Source organism: Mustela putorius, unplaced genomic scaffold, assembly GCF_011764305.1.
Source record: "Mustela putorius furo isolate JIRA1106 unplaced genomic scaffold, ASM1176430v1.1 tig00000460_pilon_pilon_pilon, whole genome shotgun sequence".
NCBI lineage: Eukaryota > Metazoa > Chordata > Mammalia > Carnivora > Mustelidae > Mustela > Mustela putorius.
In genome coordinates, this window is record NW_025421389.1 from 17,034,118 (window position 1) to 17,045,820 (window position 11,703).

General features: G+C 44.7%; 2 protein-coding genes and 1 non-coding gene across 3 annotated transcripts in view; all 3 read left to right on the forward strand.

The window, feature by feature from the left end:
• Positions 1 to 3,808, forward strand: part of LOC101688164 (CXADR like membrane protein) — a 99,648-nt gene extending 95,840 nt beyond the window's left edge. The window contains exon 7 of the mRNA XM_004750097.3: positions 581 to 3,808. Within this exon, the coding sequence (XP_004750154.2) occupies positions 581 to 845 (265 nt within the window). The 3' untranslated portion in view covers positions 846 to 3,808. The remainder of the gene's footprint in view (positions 1 to 580) is intronic.
• A 2,757-nt stretch (positions 3,809 to 6,565) lies between these two features.
• On the forward strand, positions 6,566 to 11,118 carry HSPA8 (heat shock protein family A (Hsp70) member 8). Its single transcript, XM_004750096.3, has 9 exons — positions 6,566 to 6,698; positions 7,439 to 7,648; positions 7,935 to 8,140; positions 8,331 to 8,483; positions 8,581 to 9,136; positions 9,348 to 9,550; positions 9,775 to 9,973; positions 10,148 to 10,380; positions 10,687 to 11,118. Exons 2-9 carry the CDS (start codon positions 7,444 to 7,446, stop codon positions 10,870 to 10,872), a joined length of 1,941 nt encoding a protein of 646 aa, XP_004750153.2. The 5' UTR covers positions 6,566 to 6,698; positions 7,439 to 7,443; the 3' UTR covers positions 10,873 to 11,118.
• LOC123392202 lies at positions 9,195 to 9,283 on the forward strand. The gene has a single exon (XR_006606909.1). It is a non-coding gene; the product is annotated as a small nucleolar RNA SNORD14 (small nucleolar RNA).
• Positions 11,119 to 11,703: the final 585 nt, after the last annotated feature.

The window sequence follows — 11,703 nt, forward strand, 5'->3', positions numbered from 1 at the left end:
CTTATGATAAAGAATGGGCATAATCTCTGGGCCACTGAAAGGGTTTATGTAGGGATGCCTGGGTGGGCACAGTCAGTTACTTTTGATCTCAGGGTTGTGAGTTCAAGTCCCGCGTTGGGCTCCACACAGGGTCTGAAGCTGACTTAAAAAAATAAAAAATAAAAAAATAAAAGGGTTGGGCAACTCCCTGGGGTCCTCTCCCTCCTTGGGAGCTTCCTACTATCACTTTGCAGTCCTTAGTAAACCTTGCTTTGCTGCCCACCAAAAAATAAACAAACTAATAAATAAATAAGGGGTTTTGTAGACAAACCCCAACTCAGTTTCAGCGGTAAGTGCCTACTCTCCCAGAGTAACAGAGTTGACTTCAGGGCTAAGAAAACATCCATTTGTGTAAGTCAGCCATGAAGTCTCGGGGACAGGGGACGTCCCCATTCCTCTAAATGGCTGCCTTCCAGTGGCATCATGTGAAGTTTACGGCTTGAGGAATTTATTGGGAAACCTCAGAAGGAAGCAACCATAGTGGAAGCTATCGCGGTCTTGTCAGGATTAAAGTTGACCTCTGCTGTTTTCTTCTCTTCAGGGAAGATGCGGAAGCCCCCAAAGCCCGCCTCGTGAAACCTAGTTCCTCTTCCTCAGGCTCTCAGAGCTCGCGCTCGGGTTCCTCCTCCACGCGCTCCACAGCAAATAGTGCCTCACGCAGCCAGAGGACACTGTCCACCGAAGCAGCACCCCAGCCGGGGCTGGCCACCCACACATACAGCCTAGTGGGGCCAGAAGGGAGGGGTTCTGAACCAAAGAAAGTCCACCATGCTACCCTGACCAAAGCAGAACCGCACCCAGCATGATCCCCAGCCAGAGCAGAGCCTTCTGAACCGTCTGAGTTAAGAGTGGACTTGACTCCCACGCTTTCCTCGGAGTCAGGATCTTAGGATGCTTCTAGTCGTTGAAGCTCAGTCACCAGCCACACAACCCCCTCCAACCAGATGAAAGGCCATTTCAGTAGCAGTGAGCATTGCATGAAACCCACTCAAATGAGCACTTTCTTTATAGGACACCGGACAGGAAAAAGGATGTAAACTGATCCTCTCCAAAAAGGCATCTCGTGGTGCCTGGAGACCAGAATGGGGAAGAGCGGGGGTCCAAATTTGTGTTATCTGTTGACCAGGACCTGGGGTGGAAAAGGTTGGGGAAAGGGGAACTGAACACACTTAAAACTTCTCCCCTGAGATGTTTTGTATCAATACTTCGACTCACCATTGTCAAGAAGAAATGAGATGTTGTTCATAAATTTTCTATGCATTTCTGCAAACCTACTGGATTATTGTGATTATTCAAAGTCAAGTGGAACCCACAGCCTTATATTTCACCTAGCTGCACCATGTACGGGGCACATTGCTTCTGAGAAATTTTAAAAAGGAAATACATTTTTTCTGACCTGACTTCATTTACCATAAGGCTTGGATATTAATTTCACAAGGAGTTGAACTAGTGGGAGGTGAAGAATGATTGGAGTTTCTCCCCCTCTATCCACTACTAACCTCCCACTTCTATTGAACTATAAAGGAACTGAGAAGGAATTCAAAATGTGTGATAGGGGACTGTGAAAAACTTTCTGTCTTAATGATGTTCAGAGGGTTACTGACAGATATCAGAAATATACATGCTGGAACAATTGTGGACTGTCCTTCAAATAAGACGTCTCTGAGGACCTTCCTGCTGGATCTCTGGAGCAAAAAAAACATTCACTGTGTGTCATTTGATGATGTTCTTAGAAGTCATTTAGAAAAAGATCTTTCAGAGTTGCTAAAAGGTCATCTGACATATCATTACATTCTTTTCTGAGAACTTAGGAAATCAGCATTTTAAGACTGATTAAACTAGAAAGGGAGCTTAGATCAGTTTTCTCTTAATATGTTGAGGAATGGTATAAGGCAGTTTACTATTACATCAAACTTGGAGCTTCCTCCATTTCTTTCATTTTAGGAGAAGGATGCGAACCTGGAACTTTTGATAATTCTAGGCCTTAAATTATCAAAAAGATCAGGGATCGTCAACGTTTCCTAATGGCATTATAAGTATGTCATAGTCATTCCCTCCTGAGAGACAGAGAAATTCAGTAATTTCCCAGCATCTGAGGAAGTCCAGGTCTGGAAGGAAAGGAAATTGTATTTAGGGAAGGGATGGTGAGGATAACTCCTGGGTGGCAGGACAGGGCTGGATTAGTGACTGCTAACGTTCAAATTGTCACCAACTTGGAAACAATGAACAAAAGTGATTCACCAGGATTACCATCAAAGAGTTGATTCATGGAAGAAAGGTGTGTGAGAAATAAAAAAGAAAAGCAGCAGCTTCCAATACAAGAACTTGCCTTTTTAATAATGGTGACTATTCTGTGAGTCAAATTCATCCTACGACAAGAACGTAGATCTGAAATAGCCCTGCAAGGGCCTTAGGGCAAATGTCAACAGATCACCATTGGTAGTGCAAGTATTTATGATTAAAAGGGCAGCAAGTTACAGAAAAGAGAAAGCCATGCTGAATCTGGAGACAAAACCTTTTTTTTTAAAAAAGTGGAATCAGATGCTTGAACGGAAAAGGGAGATCTGGGATTTGGCCCCACTTCTCTGGTTTTTCATTTCTCCATTTAATTCTCACTAAACAGTCCTCATATAGTGCAAATGTATTTCCTTCTAAGGTTCTTTAAGAAATGGGGGCTTATGCTTGGGTGAAAATTGTAAACTGAGGTTTGTCTTCCTCTTAAAAAAAAAAAAAAGCTGGGAAATAAGAGACATTGAGGAAATGATGTAAGGAATGTCTGCTATTAATTTAAGAAGGCTGGCGTATTTGGAATGCTTCTTATACTAACACTGCCTCATTGTAAGATAGAAACCCCTTCCATACTCTTTTTTATTTTTCTAGTAGTGTGGTAACCTATCACCTCTGCTATGTAACTCTGAGAATTCTCATTTCTAGAGTACCTGAGCCAAACAAGTACACTATGGAGGCTGGGGCTGTACCATCACAAGCAATTTGCTCTTATCATTATTTACTACCATTGAACCCAAGGTTTCCTGTATATGCCTTTGAAAGCAGGAATCAGTCCCCTTTGCATGATATGGAGATTTAGGTTATTTAAACATGTTAGTTATTAAAAGGCTAGAATACCAGTTGAATATCCAGATTTTGGACATCTATTCACACTGGAAATCTACAGAAAAATTCACAAAGCAGATAACTACCTAAAATCTGAGAAATTCTAAGGAATTGAAAATTCTGACTGATAAGGTGCTGAAGTTTTAGCAATGACAGTGCACTTCTCTTAGAGTCAGGTTTTGGGGTTCAGATACGGCTTAAGATAAAGTTTTGAGACACTACTGGCTTCAAACCATATTCTATTAACTTTAAGTCAAATAAATTTGATCCTTTAATATGAAACAAACAAAAAAAGGTAAGTTAGCTAAAAAGTAGAAGGAAGAAATGTTTGTGGGAAGAAGATACTGATGGAATGATGTGAATATTTGGAGAATAACTGTTTCAATAAAATATATAAACCAAACTTAAATTTGGAAAATAATGAAGTCGACGCCCTTGTTGTTAACACTGTATAAAAAGAGCTTCAGAGTTGCTGTTGCAAAAAGACATAGAATTTTGCTTCATTTCTGGTGTTAAGCTGTTTATATTTTATCTTCTAAGTTGCCTTGTAATTGAGACTGTATTTGATCACAAAAACCAAATATTTATTACAGATGTATCTGTATCAGCAATTAAAAAATAAATAAGGTGATACCGTAGGGGAAGCTCAAGGTCATATAACGTGCCCTGAAAATTTGTTCATTAGCTTGCTGCCAAAAGAACAACAGAACTCAATCTGAATATGATCTACTACTTATTTATTTTGGTGACAAATATACCAAGTACTATTTCTCACAAAGCAAGGTGCTCAGCAGGATCTTACGACAGAGATCCTGCTCTTAAGGACTTTATCAAAATATTTACGAAGCAAATATTTTACACCAAGGTGAAGTGCTAACAGAAGTACACATTAAGGGGTTCAAACAATCTCAAAAGTAAACACTGAGAGATTCAAATAAATCTGGGGGGAAAAAAACTTCACAAGATTAAATGAGGTAATACATGTAAAGCACTTACAACAGTGCTTGGTATGTGACAGGGACTCAGATATGTTCATCCTGACCCTGTCCCTCAGTCAGAAACCCTAGGCTTCGGACTTTTTTTTTTTTTTTGCTTCATACTTCTTTACTGCAGCCCCTATGCACCCCCAAACTTTAATTTTCCATCCTGAATGTGTCTGAAACCTTGTGTATTTGAAGAGGTGGAGACAGGACACTTATCTTATTGAGCTTTAAATACATAAAGTCTGAATCATTCTATTTAATAAGAGCATAGTCCATGTTCTACAATGTATGTTGAGTGAATGGACACAGGTTACCTACTCTCCTTTCTTTATTCACTCCCAGCCACTGAATTTGGGCCCTTGTTTTACTTTCCAGTGGTTCAATAATTAAAATGTTGTAGGTAGTCCCGACGTTAAAAGGGGCAAAATGCAGGGTACAGTTTAGAGACTGTACTTGGTAGGCTGAGTACGAAAAGGAAGATTGTAGATACCAAAGAAAATTGAAAGGAGCCTCCCACAGCACACATCTTACTTCTTGAGTTGTATAGTTACATGTGTTTCTAGAAAGGAAATTATACTATAATGTAACAAAAAACTGACCAAGGATTCTGAATCAAAAGCACTAGCTTCCGTTCTAGCTCAGCCAGCTGTAAATTCTACAAATAACATCTCTGAACTTCATTTTTCTCTTAATACTGGGACATATAATAACAGATCTCAGAAAAATATTTTGATGATTGCGTGATACAACAAATGAAAGCACTCTGTACGTTGTAAAAGCATCATATAAAATTAATTTCTTGGGACATGAGTAGAAATTTTAAATTTGTATCTCCACGTGTTCAAGCCAACATTGCCACCCCCCCCCCCCCCCCGCCCCTGAAAAGGCAAATGTGAAAAGAAAATTCTTCTTTCTTAGGTTTAATCTGTCTCTAGGCCTCACTGGCTTTGACAAGGACAAGGTGTCCTCACAAATTTTGGAGGCACTGTCTGGAAGGCCTTTCTTATTCCAGCCACACCACTGTTAGATAGTTTCAAAATAATCTTTTTCATTTATCTGCCCATTTATTTATTAAACAAGTCAGCAGCAGCCCTGCCTGTTTCCAAGAACACCCTGGGAAACATTTCAAGGAACTGTAAAAGGCTGTTTGAATGACAAGGCCCATACACCTGCCACCAAGCACCACAATTTAAAAGTACTATTGTTTTGCTTGCGGACTCGATTACTAATGTTCTCAAGATGCCCCTGAACGATCTGTCGTTTAGGTTTTTTTTTAAGTCAAGGAAGGAAAAATACATCATGTTTCTAAAAATATGAGAGGTTCTAGAAGGTCTAAATCAAGGACACGGGGTTACCGGAACCCAGTTTCCTAATGCCCGATTCTCCTACACGGGGAAAACTCGGGTTTTCTTTTAACAAACAACTGAGAAGCACGGGATTTGGGTGAGGGGAGAGAGACAGTCGAGAAGCCGAACCTGTTTTGGGCGGGAGGGGGGGAGTGGCGGACTTGTTTGGACTCGGGGAAGCAGGTTTGGCCCTTTATTTCGCTGGGGGTTCCGGCACAGGATCCGGCCCAGGCGGTTCTGAGAGGCCGGACCCCCTCCAACTTCTGCCTTGAGGGCTGCCGGCCTCTTCAGCAACATCGTGCCTGAGAATTCTGGGGGTCGGCCCGGCTAACATTTCCTACCCCGCTTGGGCGCGGTTCCCTCCAGCACCGCATCTGCGTACCCCGCCCCCCTCCGCCAACAAGTCACCCTGGCAGTGCCCAGGGGTCGGTACCTTGGGCTCTGACCTAGCCCAAAGCCACACTGGACAGAAGCATCGGAACAAGGAATCCGGGAGGGCCTAGAGGACCCCATACAACGCCGAAGTGGGGGTTGGGGGAAACAGAATGAGGACTTGGGGGGGGATGGGCAAAACAACCTTCGCGGCCATTTTGTCCTCGCTCTACTTCCGTCTTCCCTCCCGGGCTGCCGGCTCCGGACCCCCCCCTTCAGTCCCCGCGCTCGTCCTCTCCCGGTTCCGCGTCGATCCAGATCTCGGCCAATGCTGCTGTCATTGGCTGGTTCCAAATTTGCCCACCCCTCTTCCTCCTCCTCCTTCCGTCCCCTCCTACCCGCGCTGACTGAGAGCGCTTGCGCAGAAGCGGACGTTCCTTTGCCCCCCCGCCACTCCCCGCCTGGGGTGACTGAGGACTCCCGCGCGCGGGCTCTCTCGGCTCCACCCTCCCTTTCCCCGGGGCCGTTCGGAGAGCGGGGGCGAGAATGAAAGTTCCAGAACGCTGCGGTGAGTGCGTCATCGAGAGGTGGGGAGGGATGGGGGCGGGAGTGGGCGAGGCCCGAGGAGTAGAGCCGGCTTAGTCATTGGGCCTCGTAGAGGTGGCGGCGCGCCCATTGGCTGAAGAAGTCATGATGGGCAGGTGATAGGGGTGGACCCCTTCTGGAAGGTTCTGAGGCAGGGTATAAGAGACAGGGTGGCGGGCGGAAACCGTTCTCATTGAACGCGGGGCCAGATCTTTGGATTGCTGTCTTCTTCTCAACCCGAGCCAGGCCTACACGCAAGGTAAGGACCCTGTTCTGTGACCTCGTGGTGACTCCCTAGAAATGGGCGCCCCGTGCCCGTATTAAGAATTTGCGGCGCTTTGGCGGTTTCTGAGCGTTCACGTTGGCCGGGGGCCCTGAGTCCCCTGCCCAGATGCGGCTCTGTTCTCCCCGAGAGGCGGTGGACCCTGGGTTGCGGCCGATCGGGAAACCCGGGGTGGGAGCTACAGGCCGTGAGGGCCGCCGCGGGGTCAGGGCGGCACCCGCAAGGAGGGCTGGGCAAGGGCCGCATCCGCGGTCGGCGGGGGGGTGGTCGGAAGTCCGGCGCCCTGGAGCGGGCCTTCCCTAGATTCTCAGCAGGAAGCGGCCGCTGGCGCGCACCCAACGCGGAGCGGGGGGGGGCACTAGAGCACGGAATCGTATTGTGTTGTTTCTTGGAGCGCGGCGGGTGGGGGTGGGGGAAAAGGTCGAGCTCTGGGCTCGACCACGTGCTCGGTACTGTCGCAGACCCTCGGGGCAGGTGCTTTCTTCAGTCTGGGCTGAGCCCAGCTGCGGTTGGCACGGCAACCACGACTGCAGTATTTCTTGGTCTGGCCGTTACCGCGTGGTTTTCACACAAGGGCAGTGTTTCTGGGGGAGGTGCCGAGTGAGACGGAGGCCGAAGTATCTCGTATCTGATGGCCTGCGTTCCACGGTAAACGTTCTAAGCGTCTGATCGCTTTATCAAACCGGGCTTTTTTTTTTTTCCCTAACCTTCCTCAGCAACCATGTCTAAGGGACCTGCAGTTGGCATTGATCTTGGCACCACCTACTCCTGCGTGGGTGTCTTCCAGCACGGGAAAGTGGAAATAATTGCCAATGATCAGGGAAACCGGACCACCCCAAGTTATGTCGCCTTCACGGACACCGAACGATTGATCGGTGATGCTGCCAAGAACCAAGTTGCGATGAACCCCACCAACACAGTTTTTGGTAAGTCGTTAATTAAGGCACTAGGGCGTGAGTTCAAGTGGTTTAGACTGCGTGTAATTTGAGTCCAAAGTTTCTGGAACATAAGGCAGCCAGGGAAGTTTTTATAACATGTTGAAAAAAATACAGGTAATTCTGAAGTGGGAAGTCTGAATAACTCAGAACATAAATCCATTTATTATTCTGGAGTTTGGTTGCTAGGCCTCTTGGTGTTTGAGTAGTGGTAGATTACGATTCTTACTGGATAGATGGCAGTGTTAAAACATTTGCATTTGATGACCTTTAACAGATGCCAAACGCCTGATTGGACGGAGATTTGATGATGCTGTTGTCCAGTCTGATATGAAGCATTGGCCTTTCATGGTGGTGAATGATGCTGGCAGGCCCAAGGTCCAAGTAGAATACAAGGGAGAGACAAAAAGCTTTTATCCAGAGGAGGTGTCTTCTATGGTTTTGACAAAAATGAAGGAAATCGCAGAGGCTTATCTTGGGAAGGTGAGTAGTGTGCAACCCTAAATGGAGGTAGCTGGAGGTTGGAACATTATGCACCAGATTTCCTATAAATGGAATTCATGGGGTTTTGACTGAGGTGTTTTGTCTTTTTTTTTAATGGTCAATGTCAAGTGCATGCAGAGGCAGACAATGTAATTACGGGACTGACATGGCGACAATTTTTTTTTTCTAGACTGTTACCAATGCAGTTGTCACAGTACCTGCATACTTCAATGATTCTCAGCGTCAGGCTACCAAAGATGCTGGAACTATTGCTGGTCTCAATGTACTTAGAATCATCAATGAACCAACTGCTGCTGCTATTGCTTATGGCTTAGACAAAAAAGTATGTACCAATTGTAAAACGTAGGATTCATTTTACCATACGTTGGAGCCATTGGAAATTTTGGACGAGGAGTACTTACTTTGTATTTTAATTGCAGGTTGGAGCTGAAAGGAATGTGCTGATCTTTGACTTAGGAGGTGGCACTTTTGATGTGTCAATCCTTACTATTGAAGATGGGATCTTTGAGGTTAAGTCCACAGCTGGAGACACCCACTTAGGTGGAGAAGACTTTGACAACCGAATGGTCAACCATTTTATTGCAGAGTTCAAGCGCAAACATAAGAAAGATATCAGTGAAAACAAGAGGGCAGTTCGTCGTCTCCGTACTGCTTGTGAACGTGCTAAGCGTACACTTTCTTCCAGCACCCAGGCCAGTATTGAGATTGATTCTCTGTATGAAGGAATCGACTTCTATACCTCTATCACTCGTGCCCGGTTTGAAGAATTAAATGCTGACCTGTTCCGTGGCACCCTGGACCCTGTAGAGAAAGCTCTTCGGGATGCCAAGTTAGACAAGTCTCAGATCCATGATATTGTTCTGGTGGGTGGTTCTACCCGTATCCCCAAGATTCAGAAACTTCTCCAAGATTTCTTCAATGGAAAAGAACTGAATAAGAGCATCAACCCTGATGAAGCTGTTGCTTATGGTGCAGGTAATAATTCTTTACCGTAAACAGTTGTAACATATGGCCTGTCAGGCCCCATGCTAACTCGCTGTGATGATTGATTTTTTTAAACATTCGTAGTTTCCACCAAAAGCTTAGCTGATGATGGCACAACTTCCTTGGATGTCTGAGCGACTGAAATTTGTTCGATAATGAGGTGGTTGGGATTTCTTTTCTTAACTAATATTTTTTATTTTAGCTGTCCAGGCAGCCATCCTTTCTGGAGACAAATCTGAAAATGTTCAAGATTTGCTGCTGTTGGATGTCACTCCACTTTCTCTTGGTATTGAAACTGCTGGAGGAGTCATGACTGTTCTTATCAAGCGTAATACTACCATTCCTACCAAACAGACACAGACCTTCACTACCTACTCCGACAACCAGCCTGGTGTGCTTATTCAGGTATGTTCTGTATTGTATTGGTACTTTTTCCTATGAAACTTAGGGAAGACGGCCCGCTATGATGATTTGACTTAAACCATTCGTAGTTTCCACCAGAAGTCTTGTGTTGGCCAATTCCTTCCTTGGATGTCTGAGCGCAGCCTTTCCTATTTGACCTTACACCAAGTTAGGAGCTTGGGGCAGTAATCTTTGCAGCTTCTTAGTAATTTTTATTTGCTACCAAGGTGTATGAAGGTGAGCGTGCCATGACCAAGGACAACAATCTACTTGGAAAGTTTGAACTCACAGGCATACCTCCTGCTCCTCGTGGTGTCCCTCAGATTGAGGTCACTTTCGATATTGATGCTAATGGTATCCTCAATGTCTCTGCCGTGGATAAGAGCACAGGAAAAGAGAACAAGATTACCATCACTAATGATAAGGGTAAGTTAAGAGCACAACTTTAGAGTTAGATAAGGATCATTTTTCAAATAATTAAACTGCCCAAGGATACTTGGGCCAAGGAATCCCTTTCTGGAATTGGCTGCTTCAGTGGGTTACAGTCATTGCAGGGTAACTCAGTTCAGTTTCAACAAAAAGACCGGTTAATTTTCACAGGCCGCTTGAGCAAGGAAGATATTGAGCGCATGGTCCAGGAAGCTGAGAAGTACAAAGCTGAAGATGAGAAACAGCGGGACAAGGTGTCTTCCAAGAATTCACTGGAGTCTTATGCATTCAACATGAAAGCAACTGTTGAAGATGAAAAACTTCAGGGCAAGATAAATGATGAAGACAAACAGAAGATTCTTGACAAGTGCAATGAAATCATCAACTGGCTTGATAAGAACCAGGTTTGTAATTCAAATTGAGAGTGAATGGGGGTGGGGGTGGTTATAGGGTTTCAGCAAAAGATGAGATGGGTTTTATACACAGGTCACAATGATGAATGGTCCAAACATTCGCGGTTTCCACCAGAAATCCAGATGTTGGCAACTAGCTTCCTTCCTTGGATGTCTGAGTGACCCAGGATTTCGTGGGTGGGGGAAGAATTGAATGATAAGCTTTTGTCTAGTCTTCACAACTGATTGATTGCACCAGACATTGTGAAGTTTCTTTTATTTGAGGAACCTGCAGTAAAAAGTTTATTTTCTTTTCAGACTGCAGAGAAGGAAGAATTTGAACACCAGCAGAAAGAGTTGGAGAAAGTCTGCAACCCCATCATCACCAAGCTGTACCAGAGTGCAGGGGGCATGCCAGGAGGAATGCCTGGAGGCTTCCCTGGTGGTGGAGCTCCTCCCTCTGGTGGTGCCTCCTCTGGGCCCACCATTGAAGAGGTTGACTAAACCAATATGAGAATAAATAGGTTGAGCATTGTTCCACATACAATATTCAAAGGACCCAAATTTGTAGCAAATTCCATGGCAGTTATAATGTTGAGCTGCTATAGCAAAAAAACTGGGCATTCTTGATACTTGAATATGGAATATGTGCACAGGGAAAGGAAATAAACATTGCACTTTATAAGCACTGTATTGTTAAGTGGAAAATGCAATGTCTTAAATAAAACTGTATTTAAAATTGGCACCATACAATTGTCTGACTCCGTGTTTATACAAGGGCAGCAGGCAGCATTAGATTTGGGGGGCTGGATACTCTTCTGGCCTAGTGGTGAATCACCCAAAAATAGTATTTGGATGGTCACATAGAACAGTTCAAACAAGTAACTCAAAAGAGTCAGTATAAAAAGTGGATTGGGTTCATGATAAGCTAGATTTCATGATCACTATAGATACTAAGCAGTAAAATAGGAGTGAACTGCATAGAGGCTTTCCAGTGCTTGGGGAGCTGTTGGGGTGGAGGAGAAACCAACTGGAAAAAAGGAATCACAAGTGTTAATGCCTTGCTGAACAGACTATCCTTTTGTGAGTGAAATTCGAGGGTAGGCAACTGAATACTGGAATAACCAGACAAGCATGGAAGCAGTTTATTGAGCATGTGGAACTGACCCAAGTATAGGGCAGCATATTCTAAAGCATCCATGTTCTCAGCAGGGGGTAGGGGTGCATTCTGTTTTTTTCTCAACTTAAGGGCTGGTTGGTAGAGAACTGGCTGTGAGAAGGAAAGGCCAGAAATGGCTAAATCTCAAAGACTTGAAAGCTAAGCTGATTTGAGTA